General features: G+C 41.6%; 1 protein-coding gene across 1 annotated transcript in view; it reads right to left on the bottom strand.

Annotated features, from left to right (window-relative positions):
- Positions 1–12,405, bottom strand: part of kif1aa (kinesin family member 1Aa) — a gene marked incomplete at both ends in the record, with an annotated part of 33,703 nt that extends 21,298 nt beyond the window's left edge. Inside the window, 12 exons of the mRNA XM_079157498.1 lie at positions 1,651–1,793; positions 2,041–2,119; positions 2,204–2,282; positions 2,386–2,403; positions 2,495–2,560; positions 2,687–2,764; positions 3,034–3,145; positions 3,453–3,631; positions 3,833–3,898; positions 4,006–4,188; positions 4,712–4,785; positions 12,300–12,405. Of these exons, the coding sequence (XP_079013624.1) occupies positions 1,651–1,793; positions 2,041–2,119; positions 2,204–2,282; positions 2,386–2,403; positions 2,495–2,560; positions 2,687–2,764; positions 3,034–3,145; positions 3,453–3,631; positions 3,833–3,898; positions 4,006–4,188; positions 4,712–4,785; positions 12,300–12,405 (1,183 nt within the window). The remainder of the gene's footprint in view (positions 1–1,650; positions 1,794–2,040; positions 2,120–2,203; positions 2,283–2,385; positions 2,404–2,494; positions 2,561–2,686; positions 2,765–3,033; positions 3,146–3,452; positions 3,632–3,832; positions 3,899–4,005; positions 4,189–4,711; positions 4,786–12,299) is intronic.
- Between the last annotated feature and the right edge of the window lie 6,713 nt (positions 12,406–19,118).

The raw sequence follows: 19,118 nt of genomic DNA, 5'->3' as shown, positions 1-19,118 counted from the left end.
GACAGGCTGTCGGCCGCCAAGATGGATTTCATAATATTGCCTTCGCAGTGCAGTTAATGAAGTCATGTGTTATAGAAAGACTCATAAAATGACATGACTTCCTTAAAGTTGCAATATTATGGAAGTGATTACACTCTCTGCGGCTGAAGGCTGACTCATCACATATGGCTGCCAACAGGGGGCGATAGAGTCACCCTGCCAGGGGAAGGGGTAGCTAGATAGGGGTAGCTAGATAGGGAGGAAACATAACTCATTATGGTCTATAATCATATTGTGAGGCTCTGCTTTGTTGCTTCATGAACAATTACGCCTTTTCCCGCCAATGCTACAGCTACGAAGCCATACACAGATCTCTGCAGCACCATGACACGGCACATTAGGAGCTGAAGATTAGAGCCAAAATGACAAAGCTTGAAAAATCACCCTAAGACTGCAGGCTGCTTGCATTGCGTTAGCATTCGTATTTCAGTGCGACTCGCCTAAAACATTCTGATCAATGCTTTGTGATATTGCGGTGCTGCAAAGAACACAGAAAGAAATCTACTTTTTACTGTCACATTAAGCGCCGGTGATGCTAAGCTGCCACAAGAGCAAAAGCAATAGCCAGTAAACACACATTTCAAACCCTCTATGTCAGCACCAGACCGAAATGCTGGGAGAAGAGAAGAGAAGAGAAAGAGTGACAGAGAGACAGAGAAGCAGACAGCGTAACACCTTTAGATAACAATGTTCATGGACCAAAATCTGGGAATAAAAGTGATTTTGTGACAAAGTTGGGGATTTTACAGAAGCCCTGAGAGGCAAGTAAGAAAAAAACAATTTGTGGTTTTTAGTCTGTGTTTTTCCAGGTGATTGTATTTGTCAGGTTTGTTGTTGTAATACTAATTTTGGCCACAAGACGTGGAAGTGCACCACTGTTGTTCTAAATAGGACTAAAAGCATTCATTTTTCTTCCAGGTGAATTTGTATTTCACCATGCACTCTAAACACAAGGTACATATTTTATTTGTCAGCAAGTTGTGTATATTCAAATTCACCTGTTTCACAGATGAAAAAAATATAAGGAACTTAAACATGAACTTTAACATATTTGTTTCTCACTTGCTTCTCGGGGCTTCTGTAAATTCACATCTCTTTTAGTCAATGAAGAAGCAGAAGAGTCACATTCACTTCTTGTTGTTGACCGGTGTTATTTGAACAAAATAGCTAGATCTTACATTTTTTATAATCAGACCCTCTGTGCCAAGTAAATGCCCACAATTTTAAACTCCACGCCTCCTGTTTGTAACAGACGTTCATTCCTATACATGCTAATGTTAGCTAGCTTGACATGCTAGCTCCAGTAGCCAATGCTTGAAACCCCGCTCACACAATTTCCCACCCTGCCTGTTTTTCTGTCACAGCATGGGAGTAAACTGCACTGCAACTGCAATCTAAAGAGAATCAGTCGCTGTTCATCTCCATTCACGTCGTCTTCCCATTGATTTTTCTGCACTGGCTCTTAATATATGTTGCGCTGTTTCGACAGGTTATCATTGAGAAGAGTGTGCACACTAACAAAAAGGATGTTAAACCATTTTAAAAAATGTTTGCAATTAAAATCCAGAGATGGCACTAATGCTCACATAAACCAAACAAATGGTCCCTTACTGTCAATGATGTCACCCAGGCCCTGGGAGAAGAGGAGGTCTTTCAGACGGGACACCTCCTCCTTCAGCTCGCGCACCAATCGGTTGCTGGGATCCTCGTTGATCACAGCGTTGCAGCGGATCTGTTTGGCGCGGTCTGCGTACCTGCGGACACGAGGGAGGGATCATTGAGCATGTGACACAGGTGAGGGAGGAGACGAAGTTGCAGGATTCTGCAGTTTGGCACTGCAGCTGCAACTCATGAAGGGTGAAGTGTGAAAATGATGCAAGCCACTGAGGGAAAACGTGTATTACGCAACACTTTGGACTCAATGACATCGGTGTCCCTCAAAGCCACAGTGAGCGGCTGTGTGGGAGGGAAAACAGACGCAGCAGAAGATGCGTTCTCTACCTGAGTGTGCTGAGGGTCTCATCGTAGTTGATGTCAGCTGGACTCAGGGCCGCTACCATCGCAGTACGAGAATTCCCCCCTGACAGAATGAAGGCAAACACTTTAGTTTCAGTTTGTCATAGTCTAATGGATCACTGGGAGCACCGGAATATTGTGCTCATACCCAAATTCTCTCTCAGTAACCAGGTCAAAACCGAATCTCTGTAAGGGATGTGGTTTTCCACCTTCTTCTTCTTTTTATTCTGTGTATCAAATTAAAACACCACATTAAAAATCAATGTATTTATTGGCATTTGGGTTAAGAAAAACAAATGAATAACAATTTTAAAAAGTTAAACAAATTACCTTATTTGAGCCAGAGTCCTGAAAGGAAGTAGACAGTAAAATTGACTTGTGTATCCTTGATAACATCTGCTTTGTCTCATAATATACAGCATGCAGATATAATACATACCACTTCTGCCAAAGCAGAGATGACTTTTCCCAGTGTAGTTAGAGATTTGTTGATATTTGCTCCTTCCTGCGATAGAGCAAGAAGCAGACAATGATATTAACACAGTGATTCACTGTTTTAATATTGACATATATTGTAGGCATATTCGGAGAGGAAATCTGTTTTAATATCAAAAAGTAGGAAACACTTCACCTTAAGCCTGGTCCCTTTGGCTCCAGTAGAGTCTGCCCTCTCACTGCCGGCCAAATCCACTAAACTTATCTTACTGACCTGCAACAGAACATCCAATAAGCGGACTCCGTTATTTAAACTACACAAACAAAAACAACCCCTAAAGCTATTCATCTTTATTCAGGAGACGGGTCTCATTAAATAAACATCTGCGCAACGTAACATTATAATTACAGTACGACCTTCAAGCAATCATTGATTTCCCATTTACGACAAGATTTAAATCAGCGTCATCAATCAGCTCATTGATAAGCAGTGGCAGCAGCTCAATGTTAAATAAATGCAGTCGGGATGGGATGAAACCCGACCTTCTCAGAGGTGTTATCGGTCTCGGCATCGTGGCGTTTCTGAGTGAATATGATGTTGAAGACGGCATGCGAGCGGCTGCTCGTCTCGTTCATGTTGGTGGCGGCCACAGTCCTGTGGACACAATGAAGACACTTTCATCAGCTGTTTGCTCCACGTTTGTCTAACAAGGACAATGAGTCTCTGACTATGACAGAGCAAATTACTAGTCCTGATGTTTCTACTCTAGGTCTGACAAACTTAAGAAACAGAATTTGAATTGAAATAGATAGAACATAATAGTCAGCTGAACCTTAATATACATTATAAAGAGCTTTAGTTTTTGACCTTCAGGACCTTGAATCTGAACCATATATGGTATATTTCACCATATTATCTATATCAATGGTGAAGGGCCTGAATGCGTAAACAGCTCCATCACCTGGCCTTGTTGCCCGAGTCCATCAGGTCCTGGATGTCGTTGTAGGAGGTGACAGCCAGCTTGGACAGGTCCTCCACATAAGGTCCCATCAGAGGATGCTCTCGAACACGCAGGTTCCCTTTGTTCTTGGGGTTCAGTAAATCTCGCACACGTTCACAGTAGATTTCCATGTAGCTTACCTGTTCAGAATCATTATATTAGCTCAGCACATTCAGCAGACCTCGATTTGTATCAACTGCATTAGGTGTTTGTGTCAACATGCCCAGGGACTGCAGATAGAAATAAGCTCGTACAATAAATGTATTCTGCTCGTGTGAGATCAATGATGAATAAATGCAATAAACAGGAGGAGCCCATGACAGAGAGAACGTGATGCTTACCTCCACAGAATAAGTCTTGCTGTTGCCTGCATTGTCGTTGAACTTAGTGAAAAGATCTTCACACAGCTGGAAGAGGAAAAATATGAACGTTATAGTCTCATCTGAGACATTCAAACTCATCTCTCCTTTGATTTATCATCACCACTGGTCCAGCAATCACAGTAAGTCTGTACCAGAGGAATGATCCCTTGTTGATCCTGGACATCCTGTTTCCCCATCATGGTGTAGGACTTGCCAGAGCCCGTCTGGCCGTAAGCGAAGATGCAGACGTTGTATCCCTCGAAGGCGTGCAGCAACATTTCCTCTCCGATGTCTTTGTACACTTGCACCTGAGAGGCAAAATTGATGTCCTCTGGCTGCGGACAGAGATCAATAATCAGCCACTTAAATCTTAAACTTTCTCGTAAACCTGACAAAAGTTAGGGCTGGGCGATAATTCAATGTGATCGTTTATCATCTTTCAGTGGAATTGTATCGTGATGAAATCATATGTGGGTCGTGTAAACATTTAATATAAAGCACATACTAACTCAAATTTAAAATCTGTTCAATCAAACAATTGTCTTAATCTGAACAGTCAATGAAATATTTTTTTTCTCTATAATGTCACTGACTGTTATGTTCAATTTGCACAAAAGTTCTTAATAAAGTGATAAAATACTGAGCATTTAATTCACAGGAATATACAAGGCTTTACCATGTGGTTATTGAGCAACCAGAAACTGTGCTATATATATATATTGTAATCCAGATATGAAATATATTAGATTGCAGCCATATAGGCCAGCCCTACATAAAGCGATCCACAGTGATGCACATGTGTGTCTCTGTTGGGGTGACAGTACAACATTCACGCTGTGGGGATGCAGAGAGACTTACCGAGGTGTGGGACCAGTAGGAGTAATCAAAGTTGAAGCTCTTGTTGTCTTTGGCCTGCTTGGGGTTGGCGATGGCTGAAAGACAGGACAAGGAACACGAGTCAGAGAGCCGGCCACGTGAAACCGTATCTGCGCTGTGTCGTGTTGCGCTAATAGAACTAGGAAGGCCCGGGTCGCCTCCTCTTTCTGAACCAACAGTCACAGGTAGTGTTTGGGCCTCTGCACTACAGCCAAGCATCAGACGCACGGGGACAAGAAACCGTCTGGCAGCTTCTGGAAGATGAACATTGAATGCTGGGACAACATTTTCCCCTCCTGCATTGACTGAAACTCAGACATCGTGTTATTGCAAAATGACATTTCAACCTAACCACAGTCTCTTTGCCCACGTTAAGGAGGGACACTACAGGTAAATTGGGGAAACATTTAAGCCAATAGATATCACAAAACACACAAAAACCTCCCAAGTTGATTACTTACATGAAGACAGTTATTTTATGGATTACAACTTTTCTGAAAATGTACTTTTAATCTTATAAAATATGTGCCAATCTGCATACATTTCCATAAAGTCAGGTTCATGATAAATCTTCGGCACTGCTGCTTCACTGCCCTGCAGGAGGCTCTGTGAGGCTGCAACACTAATTACACACCAAAACACAAACTTGTCAGATTAAAAAAAATAAACTATTTTGCTGTGCCCTCTTCAAATCCCTCCCCTCCGGAAGGACATTCCAGAGTTTCAGGTGAAGGACAATGTCGCTGCATGAGTAACACATATCCTGAGGCTGTTCCACACTTAAACTCAGACGCACAAGCATCTTTAGTCGCAGAACAACATTTTAAAAGTAGAGAGGTAGCGGCACAAAGGAGCGCGCAGTATAAAACAAATGTCCTGAGGAACATTCCCATCAACTGTGCTGACATGGCAATTAAATATTGGATTTTATTCTCACTTGCTATTGTCAAACGTACAGTTTGGCCTGATGGCGGTGCCAGATTAAAAGGCCACGTTGTTACCTAGCAGTGGCCATCTTAGGACAGCTCACACTCAGCTCGTCAGACTCAGCTCATCTTTCAACAGCGTCGCCGTGAAACCACCGTCAGCCTCAGCTGCACTTCATCAGGATCTCACTTCATCAGGATCTCAGTTGATCTTTGTCAGCCTTCTGACCTCAGTGGATCTCACAATATTCATTTATTCCAGACTGTCAGATGATCTAATTTAAAGTATTTGTATTGTAAGTCACAGGTTTGTCCGTTTAGCATGAATCAAAATTAAGACAAATAAAAACGTTTTATTTGTTTACTTTATTTATTATTTGTTTCAAACTGGAAATAACCTTTTCCCTTATATATCAATTACTTAAAATTATAATCAATTTACATTTTTTGATGTCATATTCTGGTCTGGTAGAGATACATCCCAGGGCAATGATGACTACCAATGAAATGTAGGCACTCACTCCATCATGACCTGGTTCACTTCATCTGTTCGCTGTTATTATGTTATCCCATGTGGTCTGCTGTTATGGAGGTTATGCATCGTCATGAATCAGACAAAACAATGCCTGAAATGTCTGAAAGTGAACACAGGACTTTTTGATATATTGATGATTTATATTTCATAACTTCTTTCTTGTCCAGATGTTTAACTTCTGGAATAATGCATTTGATCTGACAACAGAGCCACAAGAAAGAATAATACTACATGCAGCAATGAGAGTTCTGCAGAGAAATGCTTTCAGAGACAAATAAAGCCCGTGTGATGGGATGCTATACGGCCTACTGCGTGTTCATTTTCATGATTTAGAGACATTTTATCAATTCAGTTCACATTGTGTTCTCAAAAGGCAAAATATCAGATACATAAATGCTAATTGCTTGTTTTTTTCCCCAAAAGAATCTGTCAAATTCAGGTATTGAAATCAAATATTGAAATAAATACCACAGTCCGTGGTATCGTGCTCTCACAAGAACAATATATCTGGTGTGGTCTCTATAACAAATGCTTCTTCTCTGCTCCCGGAGCTCCAGTCACTGCTAATGCATGTGGTCGATAATAGAGGAAAAGGCCCCGGGCTCAGTCCACTCTCAAGTAAGTGTACGCACGTTTATTTCCCTTCTACACTGCGACTGGGTTCCCAGCCATGATATATGGACCAGTGGGGCTGACGTGGGTTTCCGGTTTCAGGCCTGTGACACAGACATGAGGCCTGATTTACCGGGCGTGACTTGAGCACGTTCGCTGGAAGACTTATCTGAATTCAGCGCTTACCATCGTCATGAAATCAAAGAGGTTTGCTGCTAACCGCAGCCACAGAATCCATTTCATGAATTAGCAAGAAATGTTTTCCGTACTGCTCATTTCCTCCTCTGTGCACTGTCCCCCTTCACAAATAGTCCTTGACAATAACAACATCAGAGACATCACAACATCACCAGATATTCGACCGAAATATCTATTACAATTGGAGGGACGGCTGGCATGAATCAAGCGATGGCGATCAATCCCTCCACTCATCACATTTGTGTTTCAGTTCAGCCTTATTACCTGTTCCAGTAGAGCCAGACTGCTCATGTATTCTGGAAGTAGGCTTTGGCCGTGCAGTTGTTTGAATCTTACAATAAACAGTCTCTAATCATCAACCAGTCGGGTTGCAGTTTACTTCCATGTCTGTACAAGATGTCATCACTTTAGCATTTTACCCTATTCTTGAGTTAAGTGATCACCACCTTCTAACTAGTTCATCCTGGAGTCCAAGAGGGCGTTTCCGATAAATGAATTCCTCAAAGGTGTTGCTGAGATATCGTGTTGACGGGGATGGAGCGGATGGACGTACTGGTCTGGGACATGATTTCACTGCAAGAGACACTTCACATACTGCATATCTGATATGCAAACATCCTCCCATCATTGATGAAAAATGGACGTTTAAAGGTCCTCTGTGAGAAGTCTCTATAGACGTATTTATCTAATACAGCCTGACAATCAATGCAGGTCCCAGAAGGTCTCAGGCTGCATCGTGGTGAAAACAGGAAAGAAACACACTGGTTTCCTGGTTAATAATGCCGACATTGTTTTAGGGAAAGTGGCTTCGATAACAGAAGAAAGACATCAAATAAAACAAAATAAATCTGATTTACCCAGAAGCAGAGCCTCTGCAGTCCAACATCCTCTCTTTGTTTACTCATCTCTTGCGGTATGATTCATACAAGACGACCCCGCCCCCCACCACCATCACTCACTTTAGAGAGGCAGTGATGGGCTGAATATGTGAGCGTTACAGTGAGACGTGGGGCCAGGTCTGCCTGTTTTAATTGCCCCCGGTAGCTTTGGTGACGTTCTCAGCGGTCACAGCTTGCGTGTCAGAGCGATCTCCACCTGAGGCCAGTTTTAGCAGCACACAGAGCACGTCTCCCCCCTTCATCATGCTCCCCTTTACTACCCGTCTTCTCTTTTTATGACGGAAACGCTTTTTAATCACGAGGTGTTGAGTTTATAGACGACAGCGGGTCTGGAAGTCATGTCATGGGGGGGGGACGTAATTAGAAGAGATACAACAGCAAGTCGTTTCTCTTCCGGCGGTGTGCTCACAGACAGGAGGAGGTCAGGAGTCTGTGCACGTACCTACAGTGTGTCCACTTCCATCACTTCTACTGGTGGGTTGAGGCGGACATGACTGCCATTCACACATATTACTTTCTCTCTTTCAAAGATGTGATTCGTGCCCTGTAAAGATAAGTAGCAACAATTCATAAAAGCTGGATGTAATTTCCTACTTGAAGAGACGACTTCCCAATCAGATTTTAATGCTTCAAATATGACCCATTCAAAAAATCCATCCACCTCTAGACCATTTGAAACAAATGGAAGCTTGCTCTATTATTTGACATTATTTGACACTGTTTTGTCTCAATAATTGTTAAGCTGTCCAGTTATTATTAGTTATTTTCTTCCATCATGGTGGGGCTGGTTGCATGGCTGCAACTAACATTTATTTTCATGATCAAATAATCTGCAGATTATTTCTTTGACTGGTCATTTTATTGGGGGGGATATTTTTTGCTTTAAAATTACTTAAAATGATTTGATGATCAAAATTAGTTTTCTACATGACGATGCAACAATTGTGCACTTAAACATTTGACTGTAAATACTTTCAAATGCAAATACATTTTCAAGATCGATCTTAGGTCCTGTAGGTTTGTTCTGGCATCACATCAGGGATTTTAATTCCCCAAAACAATGTTTTGGAATTTGAAAATAAATAGATATTGTATATTTTGATGTATCCCTAATTGAAAAGAGTGTGCACAATACTTTCACCAGGTAAGATGTTTAGTATACAAGTATATACATATTAGTTCAAGTTTAAGTACTTTACTCGTGTCATGTCATGAGCACAACAATTACAGAGAAGCAATAACTGGCAATGACAATCTTAGACCTCAGGCTCCCTCCCACAAATACTCATTAAATATGTATATATATATATTTTTAGTCTGAGACTTAAATATAGTGCATAAGTTAAAACAAAGGGAGAAAATATACACAAATAAAATATAAAATGAAATAATATCAATTTGTGGTTGACAGGTCTGCAGTAATTGCTATGATTTAACAGGAATGTAATGTAAATGTATTTGTGTATATATTGATTACTTCTCATTGCACAGAGATGTAAACAGGTTGTAAAACAGTAAGTATTGTGTATATACGAGCAGTATTTTGTAAAGCTACACCACTGCTCATCTTCATCTCTGTCAGTGATGTCTGCTCTGGTTTCATTTGAGTTGTTCTAAAGCATATTTTCAGCATCCTATCAAAGCCTATTCCATGTTTGTCTTCCTAAATGTGAGTGAGTGATGCTGGTCAGGCCGTCATGGGTGACCTGCCCCAGTCAATAGAGAGGAAATGTGGCTACGTCAGCAGGTCTGGCTGAGGGGATGTGAACCCACTGACAGGGACTGGAGGAGAGCCACGTAGATGCTACTATTTTCAGCAGCAGCAGCAGCAGCACGGGCTGTATGTGCTATGCTGTCTGCTGCTTTATGTTGGACTTCTATCCAAGTTTATAAAGACTAAGACACCCAAAATTAGCATTAAGGAGCCGTAAACTTGATGCTAATGAGGTACTCAAAATTCAAAGCAACATGAATCTTTAAAAAAAATATAATCTGTCTCTACATTCAAACACATAGAACACACCACACGAAAAGACATTTGCAAGAGTTGTTATGTACAGATATTCTGCATCCACTATTCGTGAAATGTCCTCAAGTTTAGAAGTGTTTTGCTGCAACTTAGATGTAAGTCTATCCACCAAGTGTATGCACCCAGCAGTCCTCTAGAGAGAGGCCTACTTTCCCTTCAGGCCTGTCCCCTGCATCTTAATGAAGACCAGTGTGGGAGGGAAAGATCTCTCAAACAACAAGATTACCACCATTCTCCTACTTTGTGGGAACTGGGGTATTGACCCACTCATGAGTGTCAGAGAGCACAAAGCAGAGCGGCGCACACACAGAAGAGAAAGCCACTCCTTCTTATTCTTCCTTTCCTCTGCCCAGACTACAAAAAAGACAAGAGGGCATTTATCCCCTCCAGACACTGCAACCAACGGGCTTTTTCATGACATCGGCCTGCTCACGTCCTCCAGTCCACATCCAGAGCCATTGACTCGGTTTGGAGGAGACATGCCGTCTCAATGAGAGCGGCTTTGTGTTGTGTGTGGGTCTGACCAGCAAGATGTTTTCTAGACCTGTTGACATTATTGATAAAGTCTGTTTCATTTATGTGATTTCAGTAAGGTCCATTGATTATACAGAATCGTCACTTAGGCCTCTCTAAAGATCTGAATACAGGCGTACTTAATGTCTTTAAGGTGATCAGTGTTGGGGGCTTCCTTATTGGTCAACATGTCCACTGCAATATGTATTTGACATGACACTGCAATTTACCGGCTTGTAGAAGTGACATACTGTGGGGAATCAAGCCCACAAGGTAACTGAATAGTGAATGCAGGTCTGAGGAAATCTTTTGCACACGTCTTGTGGTGCTTATATTAAATATTATAACTAGTTCTGATTTAACTGTAATTTCTAAATAAATAAAACCTACATTCCTGAAAAACAAAACCCCAATATTTCTATATATTTATGTCTTGATGATTGAACCACAGTAAGTGTGTACTGCAAAGCTGCTGTGGTGGGTTCTCTCATGAGGTCTCCAAATTAAGAATGCGTTGATTAGTGAATAAGCAGGAACCGACCAAATTAGAATTAAGTGAAGAACAAGCGAACACCATACTGATTATCATGGTGACATGCTTAATTAAAAACAACAGAAAAATTCTAATTCACAGATTAAGTCAAGCAGGACGTTGCCAAGGACATTTCAGTGGTATCCACACGGCAAATATATCGAAGTTTACACTGCTGACGGCAAAATACTAAGAAGAAGGAGCTCTGTGCCAACAAAATGTAGCCATCCTCACGCTGGGAGAGTCTGCAGGGACTTCATAAGAACCGATGGTTTGAGATTTCCTTTTAAAGATTATAAGTGTTTAATCTAACAGGGAACTACATCACAAAACGCAACAAATCGCACAGTTAAAACAAGTCGGCCCAAAAAAGCCACCCAGCTTGTTGTCTAGTCACCCATGACATGGGGAGGGAGGGGGGGAGACGGCTAAATTAGGACAAACGGTAAATATTTCAGGAAGCCTCATCCATTATTGACCAATGGCTTTACCTTCCAAAGCAGACTACATATCGAGTATCTTTCCAGTCTCCTCACTCTGCACCGGATAACCCAAGGAATGTGGGTGCTCTAAACTACATACTTAAAGAATATATACCGCAAATGGCCGCAAAAACAAATACAGTAGGTTTTGGCAGGAAACCTTACTGTAGCTATAGGCAGGTAGACAAATGTTTGTATCGGGTATTTAATGTTGACAAAATCATTAGTTTTCTTTAAAAAAAATGTATCTATTATTATACGTATTAAATAGTTGCATTAGGGGCAGATTTGAATGGAAAGACTAATGTTGAAAATGTTGAATGAGGAGACATTTTTAAACGTGGCTTAATCTGGCCACATGAACACATAACAGGCCTTGCCCTAAATAAATATCAGGTCAAATCTGCAGGAGATTATGCCACCTCGAGCATGATGCTCAATAGACTTCCTGACGCGGTGATGACATTTACATCACTGACATTTTCTCCATAGATGAATACAAATACTTTGCGTCTTCAATATTCTTCTCATGAAATTAAAGCTGATTCTAAACACATTTCCTGCTCATATCACATGTCTTGGTACAGGCCTGCTTGTTCACAGGAGATTTGTACAGTCACTCCTGGTACTGTGTAATCTATTCATCTTTTCAGTAAACCCCTTGGACAGGGGGTTCAGAGGTCAAGGTCAGAAATCGCTCTGAAAAGCCTGAACCTGCACCTTCTGGTAGAAAAAAAGGATTTCCCAACTCAAGGCGTATATCTAGCTGGGTGCCTTGAATAAAAACCATAAAAACAAGTACACATGACACACATGCTGTAGGTGAATGTTCGGCTTTTCTTACTGGTGGTGTTTCCAGACATCTGAATGATGCATTTGCTGTCTTTTCCGATCTCCCTTGAGTTGAAGGGGCGGACACGCACCGCCACCTTCACAGAGGCCCCTGCCATGACGCTGACTTCCTAGCACCTTGGGGTGCCTTCTTTAGTGGCCAGGTGTAGGGCCCGCAGGTCTGTAGAAGGGAGCACAAAGTCAATCTTGATCAATACAAGTCTTAGTTTTATCAGTTCATGTGCACAGGACATGCTGCAACAGACGTACGCCACCTTTTCTGGCACGAAACTGAGGTGTGTTTTTTTATTTCTTTTACATTTGTGTTGAAAGTTGTGAGGACAGAACATGAGACCTTATGGTTGACGTGACGAGCACAATTGAAGAGGGCAGGGCTGTGTGGCTGTAACACGAAAAGACCACGCATGGTCAGCTACAGCCAAGGGAGACGGATAATAAAGCTAGCAGTAACAAAAGAAGTGCAGCAGCAGCAGCTAAATGTCAGGCTATTTCTCCGGCATGACAATGGCTCCGAAAACCAGCCACAAATCCAGCGTCTGGCTCCGATCGGCGGCTCGGTCTCATGAACAACTCGTCCCCTAAAAGACGAATTACCAATATGAAATCACTGTGGGAGTATAGCGTGTGGTGTCATCGCGAGTGTATCAGGAGCAACCATGACTCATCATCCTCTGTGGCGATCAAATTACAATCATTTAATGTGTTCATCAATAAGCTTTAACAGTGAGCAACAGGATACAAGCAGCGTTCACCGTCGAACTGTGAATATCATAAAGCTATCATCATTTATAGCTATCAAATATATTATTTATCAATAAGAGAAAATGTCATTGCTGTAACTTAATTGATGCCCCAGATGTGGGATGATGTTGGATGTTGCATCAATATTCAGAGTATGTGCCGATGTGCTTAGTGACTCAGATGTCCGTCATCATAATTGAGTGTTGTAAATTTGCTGTGTCACCCTGCTTCCTGGTACACCCTCTCCTGCAGCTGGCCCCTAAACAGACTCATTAGTAAAATATATGCAGGTTAACATTGCTATAGGAAAACAATATTTGGGTTTTTAAGGTCAACCCTGCACTATATACTGAAGACTAACAGGGACTGATTAAAAAAAAATAATAGAATAATAGAAAAGATTCCACATCAAATTGTTTGGATGTCTGACATGAAGGGATAAAGATCCACATGCTTAAAGCATGTCTTATGTCCACCCACTGTCACAGACTATGTTTTGTATAGAAACATAAAGTTCTGATGATTTAAATCTGCTACACCCATCTTCATAATCTTCTCCTATGCTCAGACCAATCAGCTGATGATGCAGCTCAGCTGGGCGGCCACCATTTTCCCGGCGACAAAGGCTAATGTAATAAAGCATGCTGCTGTGTATTTGAACATGACGACAGTTTGATACATTTTTTCCTTATCCCTCATTAAAACATATAGAATTGACAGTGTTTTAGCATGACAGTGAGGCCATACACCTCAGGTGAACGCTAGCTCATGACTCGTATTTCGTTGGGCTAAAACTGATAATTCGTCTCTGTGAAATACTTTCTTTAAAAATATTTCTTGCGTCATTTTGAGAGCTTATTATAAGCTAACGTCACTGAAATCAGCAGGTGTAGTCTACCAGCAACACACTGAATTGTACCTTTCGCCCAATGACGGGGCGTTTATTCCCGTCGTCCTGCTCCCGGAATTAAAACACATTTTATTCAACAACATAAGCTATAATATATCATGGTGTACTGTGTTACAGAGATGCGTTAATGTCATGCTGTCTCTTTAGTATCTTTCCGACAGTGACAGCCTCTTCAATGGCCGCACCCTATGCTCATCTCCTCCCAGGAGATTCAACACTAAGTAAATAAAGGATGTCTTGTTGAAACTGCGTTACAGGCGGAATAATGGACACATTTTAAAAAAGGTTACCTTACCTCCGCAGTGCTAACAGCGACGTGCTCCCGTGTCGAGACCGGGTTTGTCGTGCCTGTCTGTTTTATTATCCAGCTCCGTATCTACTTCCACCTCCTCTGGTCTCCTCCAGGTCTGGTACTGCCTCTTGCTAACAGCCGCCCCGCTCCATGAAAACGGGAAGGGCTGAGGTTACCGCCGACCCACCTCCTCTCTCTCTCTCTCTCTCTCTGTCTCTCTCTCTCTCTCTGCCTTGCCCTGCCCTGCCAGTGGGGAGGAAAAGGAAGGGGACACCGGTCGGTTGCTCGGCCGCTTTTTCGCACTCCAAAGCGGTCAAAATGGCCCTATTGTCTCTGCCTGTCTTTGGTAAGGATGCTCGAGCTCCACTGAGCCGGTGACATCACCGCCGAGGGAGGTAACAGCATCAATGCAGTAGTGGGAGGAGAGAGGGAGAGAGAGAGGGAGAGAGAGGGGAGGGGAGGGAGAGGCTGGGAGAAAGATTAGTATCCCTCCTATAACACCTTTAATACAAACTGCGGTGTTAATACTTCTTATTTTAAGTTTAAAAACCAGCAGATAGCCGGGATACAACCGTTTTTGTTAGGGTTTAAACAGCGTAGTTTACTTCCAGGACAGTTTTGAAAACAGTGGACAATTAGGAGAATAAAAACGCGTTTGTGATGAATAGCGTTTAGTAGGTCAAGCCAGGGACATCCAGCTGAGGGGAGACAAAGTGGCTCAAAGCAGGTCTTTGCACCATGGAAACTGCCTGTTTAGTGGAGCTGATCTCAGAGCAGCTTCCGATCACAGAAACAGGAAAATGTGGTGTTCATGCACCAGCAGTTTTGCAGGTTTTATAGTCAGCCTGTGCCTACAGCCTCTGTTAATTGTACAAATACAAAAAGTGAAATGGTAAACACACAATATAGGCCTTTATTTACAGCAGATATTTTACTTACAAAAAAAGTACAGGTGTTACTAACATTAGCGATGGCTATACGTTCCATTCAAGTGGCCCGCCGTGCACAATACCAGCGAAGTGAAATCTTTAATTTCATTGTTTACACCTGCGCTTTTTCTGTGACATGTCAAAACGTGTCAAATGAATCTGTGGCCTATAATGTAGAATATCGTATACAAAAGGTTGTGATCGTGTATTACATTTTTGTTTTTTAAAGCAGTCAATGTAAAATGTAAATATCAAAACAATATATTAAAAATGAGGGTTAATAACAAAAAATATCATATCAACATATAATGGAACCTCTTTTTATAGTCAGAGAGAAATATATCCATATTTGTAGTGCGGCCTGTGTAAATGTTAGACCTAAAAAGAATTGAGTGTAAACAGACGAAGATGAAAAGTAACGTGTGGACAGATGTTTTTGTGGCGAAGCTCTCATTGGAGAGCTGAGAGGACCGGTCCTCATTATGTCAACGTGTCCTTGTGCATGTGACCTAACCCACACTCTACAGGACAGTAATGGGTTGGTGGGCTGACGAGGTCCAGATCCAAACATTTTCTTCTCACTATCATCCATCTGAAGCTATTGAAACTATTCTGCACAGTGGGATATTGTTCTAGCACAACGCTGTCTGGATTCTGAACTGCAACGCTTATGTTAAAGTACTTCCGAACTTATTAAATTATATGGATCTGGTTCTTTCTGTTGCATGCATAAAAATAAAAAAAATACAGAGTTCAATTGCACGTGAGGTTTAGCAGCAATAAAGGTAGTGAACAGGAACTCTCTCTCTGGTAGAAGGATACTTTGGCTGCTCAGGTTTCAGCCTGAGTGAAACACAATGCAATTGTGTTTTGTGACCTTGCTCTTTGCACAGTCCTACCATTCGTATTGCTACTCGCTCTCTCCCCCTCTCTCTCTCTCTCTCTCTCTCTCTCTCTCTCTCTCTCTCTCTCTCTCTCTCTCTCTCTCTCTCTCCCCCCCTTCCCGCTTGGACACATTTGCTTGACGTGAAACATCTCTCTTGGGCCCCCCCCCCCCCCTCTTCTCCACTTCTATCTGATGCAATTGCTTTATTTAATTCATCAGCATTAAGATTTCACAATCTAATCCGTGTACAGAAATAAGATACAGTTTTGCAGCGTAGCCACGGTCTGCCAACACAATGCAGAAAATTGAGATAAAGATGATGGAGAGGGATCAATTAATGAGCGTGAATCACCACGGATAATAATGGATGATGTCACTGGCATGAGTCCTGAGGTAACCCGGGTGCGATTGTCCTGGTGGGCCAAGTGGGCCAAGCTGAAGGCTCAGTTTTATAAGTGAACATAAAAAAAGGAAATGGCCTTTGATTATTTAGAAGTACCAGAGTCCACTACAGGAAGAAGAAGCAGGGGGAGCGGTTGATATTGTTTCTGCCCAGCCTCCCGGCTCTGTTCTGCCATGTCTAAATGCAGTGGCACAGGAGCCTGAATAATTCATTGGTAGAGCGAGCTGTTGCCGTGAGCCTGGTGTGACAGACGTGTTTTCTTTAATAGATGCACTTGGCGTGTGTCAATCAAAGCCTGCCGAGCAAATGTCCAATGTGGAAACAAACAATTGAACTGCTTTTGACCATTTCTTCCAGTGGTCTGCAAAATATTCGCATATTAGATCATCCCAACCATATTTCAGCTGGCATAATTCCTGCAGCATTGATTCAACAGGGAGTGTGAGAGGAGCAGGTTTTGCATTTACTTCATCTCTAATCATTGATAAAATACCGTATATGCAGTGACGTTGCTGAATACTTGTAACACTTTCCAGCCAATCCGGTCTCATTCCTTTAAAGCTACCTCCAATGTAAACCCACCCGGTTCATTATCAGACGGTCAGAGGAAGTGACGTATAAAGAGTGAGGAGGTCCACTCAGAGAGGGGATAGGGATGGGTAGGGTCAAACAAACACAGGACTTTCACAAAGGGGGCGTCTGTTTGCGTCGCCAGTTGAACATAGTTATTTTATGTATTAAAATCCCTTCGTAGTTTTCCCATTCAACAGAGAATTCACTTCAAAGTCCTCTCATTGGTTTTTACGGCACTATACGTGGTTCAGCCCCCCACCACCACCACCACCACCATATACCCCCATCAGAGCTCTCAGGTCTTCAGACAGTTGCTCTTTGTTTGTACCTGGAATACGATCTGGAGCTGGTAAAGGTGCTTTTAGTTATCTATAAAACTTTATGTACATTTAAAGCTAAACTGAAAACGTTACTGTTTTCACAGGCCTATAGGAACAGTGCTAGTGTGTCTGTGAGCAAACCATGTGCGTGTAAGAATGAATGTATGTCTGTAAGTGTGTGTGTAGGTATCGGGTGTATATGTATGAAAAATCTTTTATTCTCTGTGTTGTTACACCAATGCTTGAGGTTTATTTTTTTGTATTTATTTATTTTTATTTTAAATGTGAAGCGTTGCCTCTGGTGGTTCACTGGCAACACATATAACTGATTAATTTCTCCAATTATCAACAAGCCTGGGATGGCACAAAATGAGCCCCTGAAGTGTAAAAAAAACAGATGATGAAGTATTACATTTGGCTCCATCTCGTGGCAGAACCCATCTTTGTCTGTGTCATACATGGACACGCCCCTCTCGCTAGAAGCTTGAGGAAATTTGGAAAGATGAAGAGGAAAAGGGAGAATATGGAAATATGAGTGATGATTTTAAAAGGTAACGCTAGAACATAAACAACTTCACAACTTCTAGTCAAACTAGCACTGTTTGCATGTTCTGTGTACAAGCACACTTTTATATTACGAAATGTTAAATATATGAAAGCAGATTTCTATTTTTCAAGAAATGGCTCAAGGATAACATATTTTGGGTGGATCCATTATTCAGTTGTAATGGCATTTTAATAAATTATCAGAATTTTTTCTTTAAAAATAGATACCTGCAGCTCCTAAACACTTCGCCATGGGTCCCAATTCCCATACTGAAACCGTCTGTTCTGTAAATGTAAAACCAACAACTATGCTCCCAATTTAATGTTTTTAATTAAGTTACTGTTTATTTATTCATGTTGACCCCCAGCACGTTTTATGTTACTTTATTTATTTAAATTGCATGTTTATGTTCTTACTTATTATCCCTTCATTTGCTTTTATATATATTTCGTTTGATTATTAAATCACTGTTTATTTGTATTGTCAGCCGAGTATTCAGAAAAATGACTATTGCTTGGCCCTCTGTCAATTTACAGTTGGAACACCAATCCTCCTAGCAACAACAGCAAAACTCTGATTGGTCATCGAAGGGGCTCATTCATTTAAAAGGTTCATTTTATTCTCATTTTACAACAGGGTTGTGCAACATAATGCAGTTTGTAGTCCCATTTTGCTACATGAGAAAAACACACAAAAATAAACTATATTACTACATAAAACTGATGACTTTTTAAATATCGGACGGTTCCCAAAAACATTATTTAGATCATGAGAAACTACAAAAGCAATGCAAATGTCAGTACAGTGTGAATTTGTTTATATATATATATATATATATATATATATAAACACTCACCGGCCACTTTATTAGGTACACCTTGCTAGTACTGGGTTGGACCCCTTTTGCCTTCAGGACTGCCTTAATTCTTCGTAGCATAGATTCAACAAGGTGTTGGAAACATTCCTCACAGATTTTGCTCCATATTGACACGATGGCATCACGCAGTTGCTGCAGATCTGTCGGCTGCACATCATGATGAGAATCTCCCGTTCCACCACATCCCAAAGCTGCTCTGTTGGATTGAGATGTGGTGACTGTGGAGGCCATTGGAGTACAGTGAACTCATCGACATGTTCAAGAAACCAGTTTGAGATGATTTGAGCTTTGTGACATGCTGCATCATCCTGCTGGAAGTAGCCATCAGAAGAT

The sequence above is a fragment of the Pholis gunnellus genome (genome assembly GCF_910591455.1).
Source record: "Pholis gunnellus genome assembly, chromosome: 4".
Taxonomy (NCBI): Eukaryota; Metazoa; Chordata; class Actinopteri; order Perciformes; family Pholidae; genus Pholis; species Pholis gunnellus.
Note: the sequence above shows the minus strand (reverse complement) of the source record. Positions and strands in the feature narration are given on the sequence as shown.